This window comes from Stegostoma tigrinum, chromosome 1, assembly GCF_030684315.1.
Source record: "Stegostoma tigrinum isolate sSteTig4 chromosome 1, sSteTig4.hap1, whole genome shotgun sequence".
Classification (NCBI taxonomy): Eukaryota; Metazoa; Chordata; class Chondrichthyes; order Orectolobiformes; family Stegostomatidae; genus Stegostoma; species Stegostoma tigrinum.
Genome location: NC_081354.1, coordinates 184,699,298 through 184,725,743, shown reverse-complemented (window position 1 = coordinate 184,725,743; position 26,446 = coordinate 184,699,298). Strand labels below are relative to the sequence as shown.

At 46.4% G+C, this 26,446-nt stretch overlaps 1 protein-coding gene across 3 annotated transcripts; it reads right to left on the bottom strand.

Annotated features, from left to right (window-relative positions):
- Positions 1–204: 204 nt before the first annotated feature.
- nagk (N-acetylglucosamine kinase) lies at positions 205–23,719 on the bottom strand. 3 transcript variants are annotated; one of them, XM_048535939.2, is made up of 10 exons: positions 23,630–23,719; positions 23,040–23,124; positions 21,825–21,923; positions 16,445–16,586; positions 13,721–13,831; positions 9,824–9,936; positions 6,838–6,925; positions 5,945–6,042; positions 2,256–2,334; positions 205–537 (listed from the first exon to the last, which is right to left on the bottom strand). In XM_048535939.2, the coding sequence occupies exons 1-10, from the start codon at positions 23,656–23,658 to the stop codon at positions 353–355; spliced, it is 1,029 nt and encodes a 342-aa protein (XP_048391896.1). In that variant the 5' UTR covers positions 23,659–23,719; the 3' UTR covers positions 205–352. The 3 variants fall into 3 exon arrangements, with proteins under 3 accessions (XP_048391896.1, XP_048391916.1, XP_048391905.1); XM_048535959.2 differs by lacking the exon at positions 23,630–23,719 and adding an exon at positions 23,265–23,372; XM_048535948.1 differs by lacking the exon at positions 13,721–13,831.
- Between the last annotated feature and the right edge of the window lie 2,727 nt (positions 23,720–26,446).

Genomic DNA, 26,446 nt, shown 5'->3' with positions numbered 1-26,446 from the left:
TGCAGCATGACATCGCGGCAAAGTATTCTTCCTTAGCTGAATGTATATGAAGAACCTTTTGATATTTTTCATTGGAAAAAATCTCTCTTCCATCTGCGTGTGCAAAACAGAGAAAGAGAGATAGTATCCTCATAGAGAGCTTGGTAATTGAGTCAGACATTTTACAGGTGGTGAATTCTCTGATCAGGAATGTGTACGATGCAATTAGATCTCAAGTAAACTTTTTTTTGTCAAAGCGTGAAAATATACAAAAACCAATCAATTTTATAAAAAAGGGCAGGTTGAACGATATCACCATCTCTGATTTCCAAGACCATGACTTCACTGGTCAGAGCTGATCACTTCTCTGTCTCTAGAGTGTGAAGCAGTGTTCGAAGAAGATATCTACATTGTCCGCATAGTTCATCGGTAAATTATAACCAACGTGCCTAGCACCAAGACTCGTTGCACCCACTGCTGAAGAGCATTTCAGCTTCATCATGGTAAACTTGCACACGTTCTTTGCCATTGGTCTTTCCTTCAACACTTCTAGAAAGCCTGGAAGAAAGGAAAGAGTTTGCATTTATATAGCACCTTTCACAACCAAGGCATCCCAGAGTGCATTTATTTTAATGCCAATCTGCTCACAGCAAAGTTCCACTTTCAACCATTTTATTTATGAATGGACATTGCCTGACTAAGACACTGGAGAGAGAGCCTGGCTCCTTTCCAGACATACTCAGGGATCTTTAACAACACCCAAGGGGACCTGGGCTTACAGACGTTTCTAAAAAGGAGTTTTATTAATCCGGGGATAAGAAGCTTCAGCTCTGTGGCGAGACTGCGGCAGATGGAGTGTTTCCTCCCTGGAGCACAGGTGGTTTTATGAAGAAAAAAAAGGTGAATGAAATATTGAGGAATAATATATTGGAGAAACTCAGTAGGTCTGGCAGCATCTGTGGAGCCTGAAACAGAGTTAACGGTTCAGGTCCAATACCACCCCTCAACATTGCGGCCTCCACCATGTTTTGCATTTATTTAAAAATGTTGAGGAATTTGGACAGCCAATAAGAAGCCATTTCCGATCACAGGAATCAAAGTCCAAAGATTTAAGCTGACTGGCAAAGGAAACATAAGAAATAAGTGATAATGGGAACTGCAGATGCTGGAGAATCCAAGATAATAAAATGTGAGGCTGGATGAACACAGCAGGCCCAGCAGCATCTCAGGAGCACAAAAGCTGACGTTTCGGGCCGAGACCCTTCATCAAAGAAATAAGGTTCTTTAGATCAGTGATTATTGATGATTTGGAATGCACAACCTAATTGAGTGGTTTGGAGCAGATTTCGTGATGACATTAGATTCCCTACAGTGTGGAAACAGGTCCTTTGGCCCAACAAGTCCACACCACCCCTTGCAGCATCCCACCCCTATAACCCACTCACCCCTGAACACTACGGGCAATTTAGCATGGTCAATCCACCCTAGCCTGCACATCTTTGGACTGTGGGAGGAAACCAAAGCACCTGGAGGAAACTCACACAGAAATGGGGAGAATGTGCAAACTCCACACAGACAGTCACCCGAGGCCGGAATCGAACCTGGGTCCCTGGCACTGAGAGACTGCAGTGTTAACCACTGAGCCACCGTGCCGCCTTTTATTTCCACAATGCTGTGGATCTGGACTTAAGGGGATCTGGGTAAACAGTTGAACAGGATAAAAGAACAGAGCTATGGGAATGAGTCGGACAGCAGAACTAACCCAGTACACAGGCAATGAGCAGAATGGCATTTGGATGTGCTACAAGGTGGCTCAGTGGTCAGCACTGCAGCCTCACAGCACCAGGGACCCAGGTTTGATTCTTGCCTCTGGCGACTGTCTGTGTGGAGTTTGCACATTCTCCCCGTGTCTGCGTGGGTTTCCTCCAGGTGCTCCGGTTTCCTCCCACGGTCCAAAGATGTGCAGGTTAGGTAGATTGGCCATGCAAAATTCTCCATAGGTTCAGGGAGGTGTAGATTAGGTGGGTTATAGGGAGATGGGTCTGGGTGGGATGTTCTGAGGTTCAGTGTGGACTTGTTGAGCCGAAGGGCCTGTTTCCACCCTGTAGGGATTCTAATTCTAATTCTAAAAATATAAGGTTCTGGTATGTGACCAAAGCTGAAATCAGATGACGAGGTAGTTTGAGGAGGGAATCAGCTTCAGCAAATTACTTACACTACAGGTTGATCACAGCAGGCCTCCTCCAGCACACACAGGGCTGCCCATCACCACTTACCATTTTTCAGCAGGTCCCAGCTGTTCCACACGGATCCCACACAGACTATAGGCAGACCAAGCTTCCCATCAAGCAGCTTCTGCAACACAAAGTGGAGCACAGTTTAAACCAAAACACACACTCAAATCATTCCAACAAAACAAAAAGCCAGAGCTGGTTCCAACAGGCACCTACTCTCAGAGATGGAGATGTAACACAGACATCTCAGCGATTCTGTCTCAAAGTTCAACCTTCGGGGGGGCGGGAGGGGGGTTGGTGTGCGCCCCGAGCGATATCAGACCGAGGTCCCATGAATCAGTCCCCAGCCTGACTTCACCAGCAGCACAGCCTCTGCAGTTTTTGTTCTTTATACACAGTCACGGGGTGTGGCATCTCTGGCCGGTTCACTATTTATTGCCCATCCTTAGCTGCCCAGAAGGCAGTTCAGATTCAACCACATTGGTGTGGGTCTGGAGTCACATGTAGGCCAGATCAGGTAAGGATGGCAGAATTCTTTTCCTAAAGGACGTTAGTGAACCAGATGGATTTTTTCAACAATTAACAATGGTCATCATTAGACTCTTCATTCCAGATTTTTTATTTTAATTTAACCAAATTTAAGTAGCACCATTTGCCATGGCAGGATTAGAACAACGCCCCCTGAACATTACCTGGGTTAAGAACCTAGTGATAATACCGTAGGGTCAACACCTCCCCTTGTTCAGCCTGCCTGTTCAGATTGACAGAAGATTCACTGCTGTTAAACAGGAGGAAGACCAAACCCAATGTTTTTGTTCTCTCCCACAATTTCTGTTTTCTACCCACTTACTCCTCACCTCTTCCTGGGTGAGGACATTCAAACAGACTTCACAGTCTCCCACAGTAGCAACCAAAACAGAATCCCCCTCATCCTCACATACCATCCCACCAACCTCCGGATCCAACGCATCATCCTCCGACACTTCTGCCATCTGCAATCTGACCCCACCACCAAAGACATTTTTCCCTCCGCACCCTTACCTGCTTTCTGGAGGGACCACTCTCTCCGTGTCTCCCTTGCCCGCTCCACACTCCCCTCCAACCCCACTACACCCAGCACTTTTCCTTGAAACCGCAGGAAGTGCTACACCTGCCCCCACACCTCCTCCCTCACCCCACCCCAGGCCCCAAGGTGGCTTTCCACATCAAGCAGACATTCACCTGCACATCTGCTAATGTGGTATACTATATCCGCTGTTCCCGTTGTGGCCTCCTCTACCAAGCGGAGGCTTGGGGACCGCTTTGCAGAACAACTATGCTCGGTTCGCAACAAACAACTCCCCCTCCCACTCCTTGGACAACATGTCCATCCTGGGCCTCCTGCACTGCCACAATGATGCCACTCGAAAGCTGCAGGAACAGCAACTCATATTCCGCTTGGGAGCCCTGCAGTCCAATGGTATCAGTGTGGACTTCACAAGTTTCAAAATCTCCCCTCTCCTGACCGCATCCCAAAACCAGCCCAGCTCGCCCCCGCCTCCCTAACCATTCCTCCCACCTCAAGCCCCACCCCCATCTCCTACCCACTAACCTCATCCCGCCTCCTTGACCTGTCTGTCCTCCCTGGACCGACATATCCCCTCCCTAACTCTCCCCACCTACATTCACCTTTACTGGCTCCATCCCCACCTCTTTGACCTGTCTGTCTCCTCTGCACCTATCTTTTCCTCTATCCACCTTCTATCCACCTCCCCTTCTCTCCCTATTTATTTCAGAACCCCCTTCCCCTCCCCCATTTCTGAAGAAGGGTCTCGACCCAAAATGTCAGCTTTCCTGCTTGGCCTGCTGTGTTCATCCAGCTATTCCAGCTATTAGTGTGAAATAACATCCTGCTTTCCTACTCATTCTGCCAAAGTGGATGAGCTGATGTTTTGCCACGTTATACTCCATTTAGCAAATGTTTGGCTAATCACTTGATCTGTTTGTATTGCTTTGCAGGAAAATTACTCTCCTTGGTAGCATCAGTCATATTAGTAACATCTATTTGACTTCTCCATCCAAGTCATTTGTACAGATAATAAACAGTCAAGAACCTAGCACTAATCCCTATGGCACTGCACTGGTTAAAGATTGCCAACTCGAACTTTACTCATTTCGACTGATCTCCATTAACTGACCAAAGCTCTATTCCTGTTAATATGTTAGCCCCTAAATCACAAGCTCCTACTTTGTCCAGTCATTTTCATGTGGCACCTGCCCAAGAGGTTTTTAGAATTCCAAGTACATCACTTTCAGAGGTTCCTCTATCTATATCACTTGTTGCTTCCTCAAAACAATACTAAATTACTCAAAAGGACTTCCCCTTCACAAAGTCAAACTGACTCCATTTAAATTCATTACAATGTTCTTAGTGCTCTACTATATCCTCCTCACTAATAATACGATTCTAATGCTTTCTCTGTGTTAAGCTAGCTGCCTGCTAGCTTTGTCTCCTACCTTTCTTGAACAGAGAAGTTACATTGCTATATGATGGGGCCCCTTTAATCTAGAAACATAAAAACAAACCTATCTACCAAGATAACAAAGTGTGGAGCTGGATGAACACAGCAGGCCAAGCAGCATCTCAGGGGCACAAAAGCTGACGTTTCAGGCCTAGGCTCTGATCACAATTTTAACCCCTATCTACCATGCTATATTTTTAATCAGGAAGAGAATCAAGGTTTGTGGGGTAAAGGCAGGGAAGCAGAGCTGTGAATTATCTGATTAACCACGATGTCACTGAATAACAAAGTGGACTCGATGGGCAGAATGGTGTACTTCTGCTCCTATGTCTTGAGATCCAGTGGTTACCATATCCATGGCCATTTCTTTCGGGACCCTGGGGTGAAGTGCTCTGTAATTTTTCAACCTAGAATTAGGCTATTTATCCGTGGAACCCCCTTTTATGTTTAATTTCCATTGAGGGATGCTTCCCCTTCTGTCCATTCTACCGGAGGTATCTATATTTCTTCTTGGAGGAATGGCCACCCATGGGGTGGGACTGGCAGTGTGTAACACTAAACCGCAGCGGATACAAAGTTCAACCACTGTTCAGAAATGGGAAGAAAACCCTATAATCTCACCATATTCTGCTGTGGACGAGTGGGAGGCAGTCTTGCTCAGGTCAGAAAGTCATAGATTGAATTCCCACCCCAGCGACCTGAGCATACAGTCTAGGTTTGCTTCTCGTTGTGGACCCGAGAGCACGCCACACAGTCACAGCTCCTGTCTTTCGGCTAAGATGTTAAAGCAAGACATTGTCCATTCCTCAAGCGAATACTAGATATCTGATTGCCGGACAGAAACAGGTTTGGACAATATTTAGCCCCAAATCTAATCGTTATCACATTTCTATTTGTGCAAGCATGCTGGGCTTTGGAGTTTGGTGAAATACAGTGTGGAGCATTGAACTAATCTAACCAGTCCATGCCACTGATAGAGTTGCATTCGAATCTTGCCTCATTCAGCTCAATCAGAATAAGCACCTATTCCCATCCCCTTCAAACACTCCCTGAGCATCCGCTTAATTGCATCAATCACTTTCTGTGGCAATGAGCTCTACATTCCCACTACATTCTCTTGGTGAAGACGTCTCTTCTGAATTGTGAAGCATTAAGACAGAAGACGTTAACTGGTTCAAAAGCCCAACTTTGGAAACAAACCTACACTCAATGGTTACATTTCATTTTTACCTGGTCCACATGCGGTAGCACAGCCACGACATGCTGGGCAAGTTCCTGACCCCCTCTTCTGAAGATGTGACAAGACAAATGGTCTCCAGCTCGTGCCGCTGAAATAAATAACTTTTAAATGATCACTTTTAAAGGGGCTTTCTTCTCCCCAATCACCCCCATCCATTAAGGTTGCCCCTGCAATTAAAGAAAAGAACATAGGAACACAGGAAACCAAAGAACAGGAGTAAGACATTTAGGGTCTTGAACGTGTTCCATACCAGGTCACCCCTGATCCTATCACTTTCTACACACAGATAATGGGAAATGGATGGCCAAGTGATTATGTTACTGGGCTGCAACACCGAGACCTTGAATCTTATCCCTCTTAAGTGGAGAGTGAAGATTGAGTTCAAGTGTTAAATGAAAGAACTTGCATTTATTCTAATGGCTCCCAAAGTGCACTACAGCCAAAAACAAAAGGACTTTTTGAAGAGGAATCATTATTGTCATGCAGGGTGTTGAGTACAGTAAACATTGACAGTGTAGTAACGGGTAGTCAGAGAGCTTACTTCACCAGTATTGGCAGGAGGATAACAATATTTGGCCTTCATCAGCTGGGAGGACAATTCTTTGAAGTACTGCTTTGAGATCTTTTACAACTGCCTGGGAGGATAACGGTGTCAAATTAACGTTTCCTCCCAAAAACCTCTGACAGTACAGCAGTCCCTTGACGCTCCACTACGAGGCGAGTCAAGATACTTGAGTCTAATTCTGAGGGAGTCAGATCTGAACTTGGAACCTGTAGACCCGGAGGCAACAGGTGCTGCCCACAGATTCTTGGTTAATATGTTCATTTGGCTTGTGATCTACGACTTAAAAAAGGTGCAACAGTCATCAAAAATTATGTTCACCTTCTGCCAGCTTTCGACAAAATCCAGCAATTTTGGATTTGTCAAAGGTACGATACAGGTGAGTGAGAAGGGCCATTCGATTAGACACCTGCATAAGAAAGAAAGGAAAGGTTTAAGAGACAAATCTGTACAGTTCACATAATCACAGAACAGGTCAGAGGCTAGGAATGGAAACCAAAAAAAAATGCTAGCGATCACAGCAGCTCAGGCAGCATCCACGAAGAGAAAGGGAGCTAACATTTCAAGTCTAGATAACTCTTCACTAGGGCTTTGTTTTCAATGCAGATTCCAGCATCTGCAGTAACTCGCTACTACACAGGCTAGGGATACTACACATTCCATCACATTCCCAACTTTTGCCAAATAAATGGTGGAAAGTCAGGAGATGAGTTACTCGCTGCAGGATTCCTAGCCTCAAACCTGCTCTTGTAGCCACTGTGTTTGTGTGACAGGTCTAGTCGAGTTTCTGGTCAATGATAACCCCCACGATGTTGATAGTGGGGAATCAGTGATGGTAACTTCTTTGAATGCCAAGGGACAGTGGTGAGATTGTCTTGGCATTTGTGTGGCGTGAATGTCACTTGCCACTTTGAGCCCAAGCCTGGATATTGTCCAGATCTTGTTGCATTTGAACACAGACTGCTTCAGCATCTGAGGAGTTGCAAATGGCAAAGATTATGCAATCAGTAAACAACCCCATTTCTGACCTTATAATGGAAAGGACAGACACGATGAAGCAGTTGAAGGTGGTTGGGCCGAGGACACTACCTGAGGAACTCCTGCAGAGATGAGATCGGGCTAAGATGACTGACGTCCAGCAACCGCGACCATCATCTTATGTGTCAGGTATGACCGCAACCGCAACTGACTCCAATTTTGGAGCCAATTTTACAACGAAGACTGTGGTCAGCCCAGGAGCTGAGTTTCATCATTTTGTTTTCTCTATTCATTCATGGGATGCAGGTGTCACTGGCCAGGCAGCATTTGTTGCCCTTCCCTAATTGCCCAGGGGGCAACTGAGAGTCAGCCACATTGCTGTGGGTCTGGAGTCACATGTAGGCCAGGCCAGGTAAGGGTGGCAGTCTCCTTCCCTAAAGGGAATTAGTGAACCGGGTGGGCTTCTCCCTCCCCCCCAACCCCGGTGGCAGTCTCCTTCCCTAAAGGGGATTAGTGAACCGGGTGGGCTTCTCCCTCCCCCCCCCCCGACAATCGGCAATGGATTCATGGTCATCAGACTCTTAATTACGGATATTTATTGAATTCAAATTCCACCATCTGCCGTGGCAGGATTTGAACCCAGGTCCCCGGAACACTATCAGGGTCTCTAGATTAACAGATCAGTGATAATACCACTAGGCCATCACCTCCCCCAGTGGCTCTGGCGGAGCCCAAAGTGGGTGTCACTGTTCAGATGCTGCTTGATAGCACTGTCAATGACACCTTCTATCACTTTAATGTTGATCGAAAATAGACTGATAGGAAAGTAATGACATGCTAGAAGATCTTTTTACATGCTAACATTCTCGATAAATGTAATGATAGCATGGTGTCTGAACAATCTTGAACACATTTTTCTACTTAAATATGTTACGAGAGATTAACTGTCCTACAAATTGCTGTCCAATAATGACCAGATGATAGGTTTTGGTAATGCTGGATGAGGAATAAATGCTGTAGACCACCAGAGAGAATGTTTGTTCTTCTTCATGTCTGATAATGGGATTGCTCATCTCCACCTGGGGGCAAATGCTGGGATTCTGTTTAATGCTGCATCTGAATGTCAACATCTTTGACCAAGCAGCAGTCCAGCAATCCTGTATGAGTTTTTGCCAGCCAGGAGTACGCATTCAGGTTTGGGTGGGTCTTCGGCACACATTTCATCAGTGACTGGAGAAGGAGGAGCAGTGACCGAATCATGCCAGACCCATCAAGCAGACACCACTCAAGATACAGTGGGCCACAGATTTTATCCCCCGCTTCAAAGAGGGTACTCAATCTAATTAACAACTGACCTCAACACACGTTGCTTCAAGAATACAAGGCAAAGGCATCAGATCAATATTATGACAAATGACATCATTTCAACATATCCAAAGCATTTCAACAGCACCCTAGTCCACATCATTGGTTATTTTACACGTAAGCTTTCTCCAACTCATCTACTTCCACCAACAGAACCACCTAATCCATTCTCCATCTTATGCCTGTGCAACTTCTCCCTAAATGACAACAGTCACATTAACTGGTCTGTGTGGTAGTGATTCAACGGTAGATGTCTGAAACATGCAGAGGATAAGGGGGACTTTGGAGTCCAATGTCAATCAACACATGGCTCAGGATTACTCCTAGATATCATCACTTTTGAGGTTCTGTTTTTCCAGTTTAGCCCCGAACGTTGCATACTCCTTCAGCAGAACCTCTGGCTTCATTATACGATGTTGATTTTAATGTTAATGTGGACCGTGATCACTAAATGCTCCATGCTCACATAGAAGTTCTTCTCCAGCCCTAGAGCAGATACTCCAAACCCTGGCACTGGCAGGCAACACTCTCTGCTGCAGAGAACAGTGTCAAATTCGCCCCCACAGGATAAAAAAGGTTTTTCCTTCACCACCACCTCCCCCCCCAGGCCTTCTTCCATTGCTTCCTATACCAATTACCTTATATTTGTGCCCTTTGATTCTCAACCCTTCCAACTATGCCCCTCCATCTATGTGACTCCTCATGATTTTAAATATCTCCAACAGATCTCTCAACTTTCCCTCCAAGGAGAAATGTCCAAACTATACCTGATGAACATTATTCCCAAATCATTTTGCTTGTACATTTCCTCAAGTCTTTTTTGGCCTTTGCCGATACTTGCATGCCCTTTCCTTCCCACATAAAGAAGACCAGAGCAGTGCCCTGTACTTGAAACGCAGTCCTCCTATAAAAGGTCCTGATGAAACAACTCACACCAGCAGTCAGTATTATGACAACTTCTAACCTGGAAGTAGTCATACATGGCATCCTTCACCAGACAGATGTTAAATGGCGTGCGCTTGAAGTTGTCAATAGCGTCAAACACAATCTTTATAGCCAACAGTGACATCCAATAAGCTGCAAAGAAAGAGTGAAGAATTCAAATTACTGAGAAAACCGCCATAAATGTAGAAATACAAAGTAAGAGTTTCTAACAAATAACTTAAAAAAGTGAGCATTGGTCCTACAGAAGTGAGTCCGCAGAATTAATAGTGGAAAATAAGGAACTGGCAGGTGATTTGGAGAGACATTTTGAATCAGTCTTCACTGCAGGAGACATTAAAAACGTCCTCAAAGCAGCAGAAAATCTGGGAATGGAAGGGAGGGTTGAATTCAGGAAAGTTACAATTGCCTGAGAAGTAGTACTGAATAAATTGTAGGAGCTATTGACTGACTGGGCCCAGACTGACTTTGTTTGGAAGAACTGGTCAGAGAGATAGTCGATGCACTGATTTTGCTTTCCCAAAACTGACAAGATTTGGGAACAGTCTCACTGGATTTGAAGACGGTACATGTAATACTTTTGTTTAAAAATAAAGGGTGTCATAAATCAGGAAACTTTAAGCTAGTTAGCTTAAAACTTGCTGAACAAGTAATAGTAGGTCATTTAGATACGTTCAAGGTAATTGGGCAGAGTCACCGTGGTTTTGCAAAAGGGACTCATTGGAAGCAAATCTGAAGTCCTAGGAGGAAGAACCGTGTGCATTGGATAAAGGGGAACTGGTGGTAATGTACTTAGATTTCCAGAAGGCATTCTGTGGTGGCACAGTGGTTAGCACTGCTGCCTCACAGTGCCAGGGGCCCAGGTTTGATTCCACCCTCGGTGGCTGTCTGTGTGGAGTTTGCACGTTCTCTCCGTGTCTTTGTGGGTTTCCTCCGGATGCTCCGGTTTCCTCCCGCAGTCCAGATAAGTGCAGGGTTAGGTGGATTGGCCATGCTAAGTTGCCCATAATGTCCAGGGATGTTTAGGTTAGGTGGGTTAGACATGGGAAATACACGTGTAGGGGAATGGGTCTGGGTGGCATGCTCTTCAGAGGGGCAGTATGGACTTGTTGGGCCGATTGTCCTGTTTCCAAACTGGAGGGATTCTATGATTCTCATTCAACATGTAACATCAAAGGCTATTCTGAAGAATATAAACTCATGCTGTAGAGGTTAGTACCTTGGCATGGACAGAATTTTGGTGGGCTAACATCAAGTAGATTTTCATAGAACTCCTACAGTGTGGAAACAGGCCATTTGGCTCACAAGCCCACATGGACTCTCTGAAGAGCATCCCACCTAGACTCAGCAGCATCACCAACACCCCACCCCGGGTAATTTAGCATGGTCCAACCAACCCTAGCCTGTACATCTTCGGACTGTGGGAGGAAACGGAGCACCCGGAGGAAACCCATGCAAACATGGGGAGAATGTGCAGACTCCACACAGACAGTCGTATGGGGCTGGAATCGAACCCGGTCCCTGGTGCTGATAGGCAGCAGTGCTAAACACTGAGCCACCATGCTGCCTTGTAGGCATAAGCAGGTCTTTTTCAGGTCAGCAACACGTGGCCCGTCACAGGGATTGGTGCTGGGAGCTCGACTGCTTAAAACTTACATAGACAATTTGAATGACGGGACCAAATAGCGTGGTACGGTAACTAAGATTGCTGATAACCACAACAATAGGTAGTTGTGAGGAACATTTATGGAAGTTGTATAAGTGGATTAAGTGAGTGGACAAACATCTAATAAGTATGATGTAGGAAAATGTGGAACTGTTTATCAAATTTGGGAGGAGGAATAAAGCATTAACTGCTTTTCTCTCCAATTCTTCTCCAGCACTTTCTGCTTTTATTAAGTATATTATCCAACTGGTGAGAGATTGCAGAGCACCAAGATGCAGAGCAATCAGGGTGCATCTTGATGGTGCCTGAATCACAAAATTTTGGTACACAGCAAGTATTTGGCAAAACAAATAAAACGTTACACAAATTAAATTTGATGTGTGATAACTGAATGCAAAATTTAGGAGGGTATTCTTCAAGTTACATGAGACACTGAGAAGACCACATCTGCAGCACTGAACTCCTTCAAGGACAGATATCAAATTACAAAAGGCAAGACAGAGAATTAGTAGTAAGGTCATGGAATGCCCTGCCTGCAACAGTAGTAGACTCACCAACTTGCAGGACATTTCAATGGTCATTGGATAAACATATGGATGATAATGGAATTATGTAGGTTAGATGGGCTTCAGATTGGTTTCACAGGTTGGCGCAACATTGAGGGCCGAAGGGCCTGTACTGGGCTGTAATGTTCTATGAGAAAGTTTAAGGGACTAATACCTGGAATGGGCAGTTTGTCTTGTGATGATATGTCAGAGAAGTTAGATTGTGTCACCATGGATTTAGAAGAATAAGAGGCAACTTTGTTGAAATGTGTAAGATCTACGGGGATTTCGACAGGGCAGTACAAAAAAGGATATTTCCTCTTATGGGAGAATCTAGAACCATAAGTCACTGTTTAAAAAATAGGGGATTGCTTATTTAAAATGGAGACAAGGGGAATTATTTTTTATCCTCTCAAGAGGGTCAAGAGTCTTTGGAACTCTTCCAGAAAAGGCAGTGGAAGCAGCAGCTTTGAGTATTTGTAAGGCAGAGGTAGATTGATTCTTGTTAATCAAGAGGTAGGCAGGAATGTAGTTTTGAAGTTACAATAAAATCAGTTATGATCTTATTAAATAACTGAGCAGACTCAAGAAGCTGAATGACTTCCACCTGTTCCTTACCTGTATTGAGCTAATTATCACGTCTCACCATCGCATCTCTCCCAACTCCCCCCCACTCCCACCCCCACCCAAAAGGGCTGACTGTAGCTGGGGAAAGAAGCAAGGAAGTGAAGGCATAGGTGGGGATGGGGCATATCAGCATGTGGGATAATGGGTCAGGCAACAGCAGTTCACAGGATTGGGATTGGGAGGTGTAAGTGAGGAAGGAACATTTTGGGTTGGGGGAGATGTGGAATAGTTGGAAGTGGGGGGCTTCAGCAGATATCAGCAACACTTTGAGCAAGTGTTAGCAGCTTGACTGACACAGACCGCCAATTGGCAAGCCCATCAACAGAGCACTGATGTTCATCCTCAATACCAAGCAGAGCTTCTTCCCAGGGAGGATACAATACTGAATTGGAGATAACAAAGTTTGGAGCTGGATGAACACAGCAGGCCAAGCAGCATCTCAGGAGCACAAAAGCTGACGTTTCGGGCCTAGACCCACCCGAAACATCAGCTTTTGTGCTCCTAAGACGCTGCTTGGCCTGCTGGTGTTCGTCCAGCTCCACACTTTGTTATCTCGGATTCTCCAGCATCTGCAGTTCCCGTTATCACTGAAACAATACTGAACTGCCCTGATGAATCAGCATCCATGACTAAGTGTGAAACTCTCTGGGTTTGCAATATTGTTGAGCTCCACACTGTAACTGCTCTCTTGGTAAAGATTCCCTCGGAGGTTGTTACCGTGTATTGATGAAACCCAATCTTGGACACCCCAAGGGCAGAAAGACGATGTGTAACTATATCTGATCAATCCACTTCACAACATTTTTTGTTTTTTCACATGCTCTATCAGACCAGCCTCTCAGTTTTCCCTGTTACAGAGAAGAGAGACATACTCTGAGACCCAATACCATCCTTGTAATTTTCCCCAGTGGAACTGGATTCAATCTTGTCCTCAAATGGTGTACATTTCCAAGCTCTGTGCGTAAAGTGTAAAGCAACAGAGCTTGTGAAAAAACAGAAGGTGGGTCAATGCACATGCATCCTCATAACCCACCCCCTCAAAAGCCCATGCTTCTTAAAACCACTATTCCCCCTCACTCACCAGATCCCTCATCTCCGATCAGGTGACCCCAGCCTCCACACCCGGTCACTGAACCGTCCGGATTGATGAGCTTGCAGTTGGAACCAGTTCCCGAGATTAATACAATTCCACCTGGTGTGTGTGGGTGTTTTATTTTTGGCAGGCGGCAGGACAAAAAAAAAGACTAGGGTTAGGTCCTGTTGCAGATGGGTAACCTTTGCCAGCACATCTTTCAAGAGAGTACTGACAGTCTACAAAGCAAACCTCAGCTCACTCGAGCTGTTTGTACATCAATGCAGAAAGCCAACATCTACCATGAGAGCGACAATCAGAAGACAAGGACACACACGTTTGAGGGAAGGTCATGGTGCAGCAAGATCAAACAGTGGCTTAACTACACTCGAGCACAGCCTGAGCACAGTTCATCTGCTATCACTCTCATTCATCCAAGGGAAAAGGCAAATTGCCTCTTTCTGGGAACATTAGAAACAGAAGAATAGTAGTTGGCCATTCAGTTCATAGTCAGTTCCATCCTTCAGTTGGGTGATGCCTGATCATCTATCTCAAGGCCACTTTTCCAGATTATCCCAATTTCCCTTAATGTCATCATTAGTTTCCAGAAACCTATTAATTTCCAATCTGTTCAACTACTGAACCTCTGCAGCCCTCTGGGGAACAGCATTCCAAGATTCACCACCCTTTAAATGAAGAAAATTCCCCTTATCTCAGTCTTCAATGACCTATCCCTTATCCTGAGCTGATGTTTCCAGTCTTAGAATCACCAGCCAGGAGAAACATCTTATTTACATTAATCCTGTCGTGCCTTGCAAGAATTTTCTATGGTTGAATGAGATCACCTCAATCTTTGAAACGCTCAAGAATACAGGCCCGGTTTCCCCAACTCTCCTCAGGAGATAATGCAGCTAATGCGGGGATTAACTGGTGAACATCCACTGCACACCCAAGGAGACCAAAACTGTCCTGCAATACTCCAGTCTCGCTGAGACTGTATATAATTGCAGCATGACATCTTTGCATCTGTACTCACATTCTACTGATGAAGTAATAAAGGCCAGCATCGCATTTGCCTTCCTGATTGCAGGCAGTTCCTGCATGTTAGTCTTGACTAACTCACGGACAAGGACACCCAGGTCCCTTTGAATACCTGCACTTCCCAACCTGTTACACCCATTTAAATCCTCTTGGCCTCTCCTTGCATTCGCCTCAACTTACAAGTTTGAAAATATTACAATTGGTCTCAATATCCAAATCATTTCTATAGAATGTGAAGGGTTGTAGATCTAATAATTGATTCTTGTGGTACCCCACACTTAACAGCACGCCATCTTGAGGATAAGCCATTCATTCCTACTTTCTGCTTATTAACCAATTCTCAACCTTTACCAGTATATTCTCCCCAATCACAGCTGCTCTATTTATATTTATAATTAAGAGTGGCACCTTAACAAAAGCCCTCTGAAAATCCAACCACCACCACAACCACGGGTTCTACTTAGTCTATGCTACAAGTAATATTCTCAAAAATTCCCAGTTTGTCAAGTATGATGTTATTGCACTAAAACCCAAAGGACACAAGTTTATATCTCAATGTGACGGCTTGAGAAATTGAATGCTGCGAAGTGAAAAGCTGGTGCTAGTAAAAGTGACTGTGATTCATAAAAGGTCAAGTTCACGGAGATGTCCTGTTTGTTAAGGAAAAACAGCTATCCCAAGTCTAACTGGGCCCATGTGGAACTCCAGTTTTAGAGTTTTTTTGAGGAGGTTATTTGTACCAGAGATAAAGGAAAGCCAGTGGGTGTGGTGTAGTGGTAATGTCAGTGGACTAGTAACCTAGAGACCCAGGCTAATGACCTGGAAACACACATTCAAATCCCACCATGCAGGCTGGTGGAATTTCAGCTCAACTCAGTAGAGGAGATGGTGGGGTAATGTCACTCGATCAGTGATCCAGGCCCCAGGCTAATGTACTAAGGTCATGGGTTCAAATCCCAGAAGGGCAGATGGTAAAGTTTGAATCCAACTTAAAAATAAATTTAATGTGATCACGCCGATTGTTATAAAAACCCAATTGGTTCACTAAGAAAATCTGACCTGTTCTAGCCCACACATGACTCCACAGTGACATGCAATTAACTTAAATGCCCTCTGAAGTAGTCTAGCTGTCCAAGGGCAATTAAAGATGGGCAAAGGCCAGTGATGGCCTATGAAAGAGCAACTTTTTTAATCAGATGAACTACTTTCACTAGGGATTCTAGAACTGAAAGTCTGAGAATTAGGGCCAGATTGTTCCGGAGAGATGATTGGGAGCACTTCAATGCACAAAGGATGGTAGATTTTGGAACTCACTTCCACAAAGGGTGATGGATGCTGGATCAGTTGCTAGTTTTAAATCTGAGATAGATAAATTTCCGTTAAGCTACAGTATTAAAGCATATGGGCCAAAGGTAGATATATGGAGTTAGGCCTCACAAAATGGTGGAACAGACTCAAGGGGCTGAATAGCCTGGTCCTCTTTGCATTGGGAGCTGCGACTTGAGGAGACCTTCTTGGGACATTTAGGGGTGATCAAAAGATGCTGGACTCCTGAAGCAGGGGCACGTTGCCAGGAGAGAGGTGTTTTAAAGTTTAACCACTGGGTGGAAGGGAAAGCTCTCCATCCCCCAAAATACAATTTCATGAACTTCAACAGAAAAACAAAATCTTGCCTGCACTGCAGAGCCTTACCTGTGTCAGTGGCTGTCGATATGCCCCCTATTGCATCTGTAGTGATGAAGTAGTTTTCGCTCAGGTTTGGGAACCTCTCCTGCAGCAACTGGACCAATGTGCTGATTGCTTCATCCTGATCTCCTCCACTTAGAGTCAACCCCTGAGAAGGAACAAAGATACAGCCAATTAACTCAAGGCAAACACCCATGGTTTGCGCAGAAGAGATAGTGAGCTCAACAACAAAACTTTTTTTTTCCAGAATAGCAATCTATTGCCACTTGTATTTATGAAAATGCAGTGAAATGTGTATAAGTCACAACAATTCAACGTCAATTATAGGAAGTAATAATTGAGACAAAGTTAGGACAAAATTCGTCTTTTGTCCCCTCCGCAGTTCCCGGGTTTCTGGGCTGGCCATGGGATGCCACCCCCACAGCCACCCAAGGCCAAAAAATGCAAGGATTTCCGGACCAAATCTGCCACACAGCCACTGCCTCGCTGACTTAGCCGGTGGGGTCAGACCAGGCACATCCATTTGCCAACAGCGAAACCGCCGCACCATCACCAGGAAGAATGGACCATACCCACCAACAATTTGGCCAAAAAGCCTTGACAAATAGGTGGGTTTCAAAGTTAGCTTTAGTGGGACAAGGGAGGTAGACGGGGCAAAACGGCCCGGGGAGGGGAGGTGGAGGGGCAAAGGGGAGGCAATGGTCTCACTGTAGTATTGCTAGACCAGTTTTCCAGATAATGTTCTACAATCTTTGGTTCGAATCCTGCCATGGAAATTGGTAGAACTTGAATTCAACAAAAATCTGGAATTAACAGTCTGACGATGACCGTGAAACCATGGTCAGTTGTCGGGAAAATCTGTGTTTTTTTTTTAATATTCACTTGTGCGATTTTTCTTTCTTTATTCATTCATCCATGGGGTAAGGGTGTTGCTGGCTAGTCAGCATTTATTGCCCATCCCTAATTGCCCAGAGGACAGTTGAGAGTCAACCTCATTGGAGTCACATGTAGGCCAGACCAGGTAAGGATGGCAGTTTCCTTTCTTAAAGGATAATAGTGAAACAGACGGGTTTTTCTGACAATCAGCAATGGATTCATGGTCATCAGTAGATTCTTAATTCCAGATATTTTACAGAATTCAAATACCACCATCTGCCATGGTAGGATTCAAACCCGGATCCCCAGAGCATTAGTGATAATGGGAACTGCAGATGCTGGAGAATCCAAGATAATAAAGTGTGAAGCTGGATGAACACAGCAGGCCAAGCAGCATCTCAGGAGCACAAAATCCTCTCTGATGAAGGGTCTAGGCCCGAAACGTCAGCTTTTGTGCTCCTGAGATGCTGCTTGGCCTGCTGTGTTCATCCAGCTTCACACTTTATTATCCCCAGAACATTATCTGAGTCTCTAGATTAACAGTCCAGTGATAATACCACAGGTTATCACTTCTCCCTATGCGCTGGGCCAGCATTTATTACCTGTCCCTAGTTGTCTCTTGGGAAGGTGGTAGTGAGCTGCCTTCTTGAACTGCTACAATGCCCTTAGAGAAGGGAGGAATTCCAGGATTTTGACCCAGCAACAATGAAAGAATGGCGATATATTTCCAAGTCAGAATGGTGGGGAACTTGAAGGTGGTGTTCTCATGTAACCTTACCTGGTCTGGCCTACTAGTGATTCCTGAGCCACAGCAACGTGATTGACTGTAAACTGCCCTCTGAGCAATTCGGGAAGGGCAATAAATACTGGCCTGACAACTGATGACCCACATTCTTTGAAGAAACACTACAAAAAGAGGCAGAGAGATTCGGGGAGGGAATCCCAGTGGTGAGATCTCGTGAGCTGCCAACAGGTAGCAAGGGCAAAGGGCAGTGATAATGGGAACTGCAGAGGCTGGAGAATCCAAGATAATAAAATGTGAGGCTGGATGAACACAGCAGGCCAAACAGCATCTCAGGAGCACAAAAGCTGACATTTCGGGCCTAGACCCTTCATCAGAGAGGGATATGGGGAGAGGGAACTGGAATAAATAGGGGGAGATGGGGAGGCGGACCAAAGATGGAGAGAAAAGAAGATAGATGGAGAGGAGAGTATAGGTGGGGAGGTAGGGAGGGGATAGGTCAGTCCAGGGAAGACGGACAGGTCAAGGAGGTGGGATGAGGTTAGTAGGTAGGAGATGGAGGTGCGGCTTGGGGTGGGAGGAAGGAATGGGTGAGAGGAAGAACAGGTTAGGGAGGCAGAGACAGGCTGGACTGGTTTTGGGATGCAGTGGGTGGAGGGGAAGAGCTGGGCTGGTTGTGTGACACAGTGGGGGGAGGGGACGAACTGGGCTGGTTTTGGGATGCGGCGGAGGAAGGGGAGATTTTGAAGCTGGTGAAGTCCACATCGATGCCATTGGGCTGCAGGGTTCCCAAGCGGAATATGAGTTGCTGTTCCTGCAACCTTCGGGTGGCATCATTGTGGCACTGCAGGAGGCCCATGATGGACATGTCATCTAAAGAATGGGAGGGGGGAGTGGAAATGGTTTGCTACTGGGAGGTGCAGTTGTTTGTTGCGAACTGAGCGGAGGTGTTCTGCAAAGCGGTCCCCAAGCCTCCACTTGGTTTCCCCAATGTAGAGGAAGCCACACCGGGTACAGTGGATGCAGTATACCACATTAAGCAGAGGTTCACACATCTGCCAATGTGGAAAGTCATCTTGGGGCCTGGGATAGGGGTGAGGGAGGAGGTGTGGGGGCAAGTGTAGCACTTCCTGCGGTTGCAGGGGAAGGTGCCGGGTGTGGTGGGGTTGGAGGGCAGTGTGGAGCGGACAAGGGAGTCACGGAGAGAGTGGTCTCTCCGGAAAGCAGACAGGGGAGGGGATGGAAAAGTGTCTTGGGTGGTGGGGTTGGATTGTAGATGGCGGAAGTGTTGGAGGATGATGCGTTGTATCCGGAGGTTGGTGGGGTGGTGTGTGAGAACGAGGGCAAAGGGCACTCTGGCTTCAGACAGCTGTGGGTCAAAGTCCCATTCTAAGGACTTGAATGCCAAACCAAGGCTGCGCTACTGAACAAAAACAGTTGCTGGAAAAGCTCAGCAGGTCTGGCTGCATCTGTGGAGGAGAAAACAGTTAACGTATCGGGTCTAGTGACCCTTCTATATGCAGAAAATAGGGAGGTGGGTGGAGTAGGGAGTAAACGATAGGATAGAGCCCAAAGAGAGAGAAAGACAGTTGGACAGACAAAGGAGTTGCTAACGATCAGGCTGGGAGGGTGAATAGTTGTTAATGGGGACGGTTAGTGACTAACCACAGTGGGGTGTGTAGTGACGGGCTATGTGGGAACAAGGCCTGGTGTGTGGGGTGGGAGGCTGGGCCATGCGAGGTTGTAGGGCCTAAAATTATTGAACTCAATATTGAGTCCAGAGAGTATTGAGGCTGTTATTGAGCCATACTTGTGTTCTCACCCCATCTGGTGGATGTGAAGAATGCATCTTAAAGATTGTAACTTACTTTCAAAGATGAGCAGAGGAGTTCTTTAACTCTGAAATAAACATCACTAAATCAAATGGTCATGTTGAGGTATTTAATGGTTACAGAAAGATTAAACAGCAAGGAACAGCTTCCATTAGGAGGAATTCATTTTCTTCACAGGGGTGTAGGGATGAAAGCTCACTGCCTGAAAAAGTGGCAGAAGCAACTCATCTCCCTTCACCCAACTCCACTCGCCCACCGTTCTCCCCGTTCTGCATATACCTCCCTCCTCCAAAACCCACATTCCTCTACCTTTTGCCACAACACTGTACCTCTCTCACTACATTCCCCTTCCCTCACAGTCCATATTCCTGTTTCTCTTCTCCAGAATCCATTTCCCTGTTCTCCACCCCGCCCCCACACACCATCACCCCGGGCTCCCTCCCCATCTCGACAACTCTCACCTCCTTCCACACCCCCCTCCCCTCACCTGCCTCTTCTCTTTCTCTTATGGAAGAGAACGATTTGCCTGTATAGCAAAACTACTTTTCACATGTGACAATAATAAATCAAATAAAAAAACTCTCAACTTGCCCCAAACACCCCACCCCTTTCCCAACACCTTTCTGTCTTCCTTATAGCTTGGCTTCCAGAGCTGAGTGCAACACTCCAGCTGATCCAGGTTTAACATAATCTTGGAGGAAGGAAAGAAAGGTCAACAGTAAAACATAAGCACAGTGAAAGAACTGAGCCCACGCCTTCATCATCACTCACTGTTCATCTCTCCTTTCCAACTTTTCTCAGTCTGATTTATTACTCACCCTCTTGCACTTTGAACCAGCAACAAGATACTCCACACAAAGTCCAAAGGGATCAGCAGTGAGACAAAAACAAGTGTAGGTCAAGAGACGACAAGGTGTGGAGCTGGATGAAGACAGCAGGCCAAGCAACATCTTAGGAGCAGGAAAGCTGATGTTTTGAGCCTAGAGCCTTCATTAAAAAATGGGTCTAGGCCTGAAACGTCAGCTTTCCTGCTCCTAAGATGCTGCTTGGCCTGCTGTCTTCATCCAGCTCCACACCTCGTTATCTTGGATTCTCCAGCATCTGCACTTCCTATTATCTCTCTCAAGTGAAGGTCAAATCTGTTTTATATCGCATATGTGAGAAACAAAATACTGCTCCAGAGGTTGCACTCCTCATGTCTTCGTGGAACTGCAGCTTCCCAATTTCTGGTAACAGCACTGCCTGCCTTCCTACAGCCAGACAACAATAAACTCTGACCGTGGCCTTCACAGTGTCTTTTCCTGTACAGAGTCATCGTTACTCTACAAAGTTGAGTATCACCAGCTCACATTTCACAACAGGAAAAAGTAGCTTCCTGAGATGGATTAGGTTCACACGGCAGACCCAGGCATCACACAAGATTACAGAGGGAAAGTGTGTGCAAAATTTGCAGCTTAGAAATACACACTGTGCACACACAGAACAAAGGGGCCAGAGTGAGCAAGGACAGAAACGGATCTGCCACAATCTTATCAAATGATGGAGCAGAGATAACAGGAACTACAGACGCTGAAGAATCTGAGATAACAGGGTGTAGAGCTGGATGACCACAGCAGGCCAAACAGCATCAGAGGAGCAGGAGAGCTGACAATTCAGGCCTACAGCCTTCATCAGAGAGGGGTCTAGGCGCGAAACGTCAGCTTTCCTGCTCCTCTGATACTGTTTGGCCTGCTGTGTTCATCCAGCTCTACACCCTGTTATCTATAAACAATGGAGCAAGTTTGATGGACAAAACAGCCTACTTTTCCTGATAATTCATATGTTTGTATGTGTGTTCAATTTGATCATCAGACAATATTCTGTCCTTGTATTCTGAGCAGCACTGAGGAAGCTGGATTAACGTCGGCCAGGCTTAAGTTCTATAAAGTTTACCTACCAAGGACTTGAGTGGTACATTAGGATCTGCGCCGGCTGCCTTCTTAGCATCCAGGACCATATTGTTGATGCTTTCCAAGCATTGGTCCACCCCAACCAGCTGCAGATAATGAAACAGACACCATTGTCCAGTCAAAACACAAGACGACAAGCCACCGAAACAACCAGGCATGCTCATCTCCCCAGAACCCATTCTCACCAATCTACCACTCTCCTCGCCCTATCTCAGACAGCCAGCAGCGAGAGGCAGGGGCCAAACAAAAATTTATTTATTCACAGGTAGTGGGTATCACTGGCGAGGCCAGTATTTATTGCTCTTGTGTTGCAGTGGTAGCAACTCTACCTTCATTGGTGGCTGCTCTGAGGAGGTTACCAAGCCCGGTGATGAAACGTCTGCAAAACGACAAACCAGCTCAACGAGCTAACCAACCTCAACACCCACAACCAGAGCTACAGATCTACTCCAAAACCTTAGATATCCCTACCTTTGTAACAGAAGGCCCTGCTTCCAGTCCCACCTGTTCTGGAGGTGCTACTAACATCTGTGAACAGGTTGATTAGAAAATAGTTTTTTTTTTCAATAAACTACCCATTCCCCAAGCAGGAGTGAAGAGTTAACCACATCGCTGAGAGTCTGGCATCACACATAGGATTAACCAGGGTAAGATTGACAGGCTTCCTTCCCTAAAAAGGTGTTAGTGTGCCAAAGAGGTTTTTCTGATAGCTGACAATGATCATCATTAAGATTCTTAAATTACAGATATTTATTGAATTCAATTTTAATAAATTACCATCTAGCCTGGCAGGATTTGAACTCAGCTCCCCAAAACATACTACATTCTTTGGATTAATAGCCTAGTGATAATACCACTAGCCCAGTGCCTGAGTAGAAACTTCTATAACACTGTGCCTGAGACTGTATTCAAATGAAAATGTATTTAAGAATTAAGACTGAGAGAAATTTGAGATAGAATTAAAGCAAACCTAATAATCTCAAAGCAGAATTCTTGGCCTCATATTTAGGTCTAAAAAAACAAAATCATTAGTGATTATAATAAAAGCACTGTAAACGCTGGAAGATAGAAGTTTTTTTCTACAAAGTACTGGAGAAAGTCAGAAGCTCTAGCAATGCATGTGGAGAGAACACCGGAACCAGGCTTGGAAGAAAGGTTATACAATTGGTTCTTTGGTGGTCAAGAAATTAACTATTCCTTACCCAGTGGTTGGTGGCTGGACCATTCACCTTGGCTTTGATTGTCCCGTCCTCAGCAATCAGCACCACGTTCGAGCTAGTTGCTCCTCTAACAGGAGAATTGAAAATGCAATAAGTCCAGTTTTTTTTACATTGATGTAAACGATTTGGATGTGAATATAGAAGGTATGATTGGTAAGTTTGCAGACGACACCAAATTGGAGGTCTAGAAGGCAGCAAAGAAGTTACCTCAGAATCAACGTGACCTTGACCAGATGGGCTGATGGGCCATGGAGCGGCAGACAGAGAGACTGGGGCCGGAAGATGAGATGGGCGCCGGGGAAAGTTGGGGGGTGGCTGGGGTGTGGTGGAGGGGGTGGGGGGGGGGGGGGGGTGGGCAGGGTGAGATACGGTGGCGGGAAGAGGTTAGCGAGTGGAGACAGAGGGACGAAGGTGTGACAAGCCAATCCAGGGCGCATCCCATTACCAACAATCTCCTGAGGCGGAGCCGGAAAGCGGCCCAGCTACCGGGGGGGAGTAGTTACTCATCGGGACTCTCCAGCTAGGGGCAACCCTGCCCAGACATTCATTCATTCATTCATTCATTCACTCACCCCTCCACTCCGCCGTACAGACAAACCATTTTCCGGCTCCACTGAGTCTGATCAGGTGACAAAGGGAGGTGTAACAATTGCGATCACGTGACAGCCGGAGTCACATGATGTCGAGGATGGCTGGTGGTGGGTAGTCGGGCGGAATTGTTGAGGAAAGGGGTGTGAGTGGGAGCGCTGAGGAGGGACAACTTTTGCTTCTTTACTCGCAACATTGCCACTTCATCCGGCATCGCCAAATATTTTGTTATTTGTTTTCTCCTGTCCGTTTACTCCCCAAATTTCCCCGCAGAAGGTGGTTTTAAGCCACCCTTTTGAACGGCAGCAGACCGTTCGGTGTAGATAACAAAGTGTGGGGCTGGATGAACACAGCAGGCCAAGCAGCATCTCAGGAGCACAAAAGCTGACGTTTCGGGCCTAGACCCTTCATCAGAGAGGGGGATGGGGTGAGGGAACTGGAATAAATAGGGAGAGAGGGGGAGGCGGACCGAAGATGTAGAGTAAAGAAGATAGGTGGAGAGGAGAGTATAGGTGGGGAGGTAGGGAGGGGATAGGTCAGTCCAGGGAAGACGGACAGGTCAAGGAGGCGAGATGAGGTGGTAGGTAGGAGATGGAGGTGCGGCTTGAGGTGGGAGGAAGGGATGGGTGAGGGGAAGAACAGGTTAGAGAGGCAGAGACAGGGTGGGCTGGTTTTGAGATGCAGTGGGGGGAGGGGATGAACTGGGCTGGTTTTGGGATGCAGTGGGGGAGGGGAGATTTTGAAGCTGGTGAAGTCCACATTGATACCATTGGGCTGCAGGGTTCCCAAGCAGAATATGAGTTGCTGTTCCTGCAACCTTCGGGTGGCATTGTTGTGGCACTGCAGGAGGCCCATAATGGACATGTCTGAGGAATGGGAGGGGGAGTTGTTTGTTGCAAACTGAGCGGAGGTGTTCTGCAAAGCAGTCCCCAAGCCTCTGTTTGGGCTCCCCAATGAAGAGGAAGCCACACCAGGTACAATGGATACAATATACCCCATTGGAAGATGTGCAGGTGAACATCTGCTTGATGTGGAAAATCATCTTGGGGCCTGGGATGGGAGTGAGGGAGGAGGTGTGGGGCAAGTGTAGCACTTCCTGCGGTTGCAGGGGAAGGTGCCAGGTGTGGTGGGGTTGGAGGCGAATCTGGAGCGGACAAGGGAGTCACAGAGAGAGTGGTCTCTCAGGAAGGCAGACCAGGGTGGGGATGGAAAAATGGCTTGGGTGGTGGGGTTGGATTGTAGATGGCGGAAGTGTCGGAGGATGATGCGTTGTATCCAGAGGTTGGTGGGGTGGTACGTGAGAATGAGGGGAATCCTCTGGGGGCGGTTGCGGTGGGGGCAGGGTGTGAGGGATGTGTTGCGGGAAATGCAGGAGACACGGTCAAGGGCGTTCTCGACCACTGCGGGGGGGATAGTTGCGGTCCTGGAAGAATGTGGATATCTGGGATGTACGGGAGTGGCATGCCTCATCCTGGGAGCAGATGCGGTGGAGGAATTGGGAATATGGGATGGAATTTTTGCAGCTGGGTGGGTGGGAGGAGGTGTATTCTAGGTAGCTGTGGGAGTCAGTGGGCTTGAAATGGACAGCAGTTGCTAGCTGGTTACTGAGATGGAGACTGAGGTGTCCAGGAAGGTGAGGGATGTGTTGGAGATGGTCCAGGTGAACCTGAGGTTGGGGTGGAAGGGTTGGTGAAGAGGATGAACTGTTTGACCTCCTCTGGGAAGCAAGAGGCAGCGCCGATACAGTCATCAGTGTAACGGAGGAAGAGGTGGGGTTTGGGGGCCTGTGTAGGTGCGGAGGAGGGACTGTTCCACGTAACCTACAAAGAGGCAGGCATAGCTTGGGCCCATACGGGTGCCCATGGCCACCCCCTTTGTCTGTAGGACGTGGGAGGAATCGAAATAGAAGTTGTTGAGGGTGAGCAGCATTCTGAGATGCTGCTTGGCCTGCTGTGTTCATCCAGCCCCACACTTTGTTATCTTGGATTCTACAGCATCTGCAGTTCCCGTTATCACATTACGACCATCACATCACGTTCGGCGTAGGTTCACTCACATTGCTGTTAGGGAGGGAATTCCAGGCTTTTGACTCCGTGATGGTGAAGGGAAGGTGGTAGTTGCAGCAAGTCCGAGTGGCGTATCAGTGATTATGGGAACTGCAGATGCTGGAGAATCCAAGATAACAAAAGGTCCAGGCCCGAAACGTCAGCTTTTGTGCTCCTGAGTTGCTGCTTGGCCTGCTGTGTTCATCCAGCTTCACACTTTGTTATCCGAGTGGTGTATGACTGCCAGCTGTCCCTTGGATCACCTTCCGCAACTTGTATCCAAAACTTTATTTGTGGCACGGAGCAGAATCTAATAGAATAAAACAAAGAACTGCGGACACCTGAGGTCTGACACAAAACCAGAAATTGTTGGAGAAATTCGGCAGGTCTGGCTGTCTGTGGAGAGAGAAACAGAGTTCACATATGGAGTCTGTCTGATATGACTCTTCTAAAGAACTGAAAGATGTTGGCAAGTAGGCTCTTTAAAATATTTTAAACAGGCAGAGGTGGAGAACAGGGTGTTGGTACTGAGGCCCAGTGGAAAAGATAAAGTGGTTTTCAATAGTGGAGGAAGAAATATGTGCAAATTAAGGTCAGGAAGTTCACTGAAGATTGTTACAATTTGCCATGTAAAAGAAGTCTTGATTCCCTGTGGTTCTTGTACTGATTATTTTTAGATCTCTTCTATGGTTATTAACTCATAAGTCATAGAGATGTATGGTGCAGAAACAGACCCTTCTGTCCAATGTGTCCATG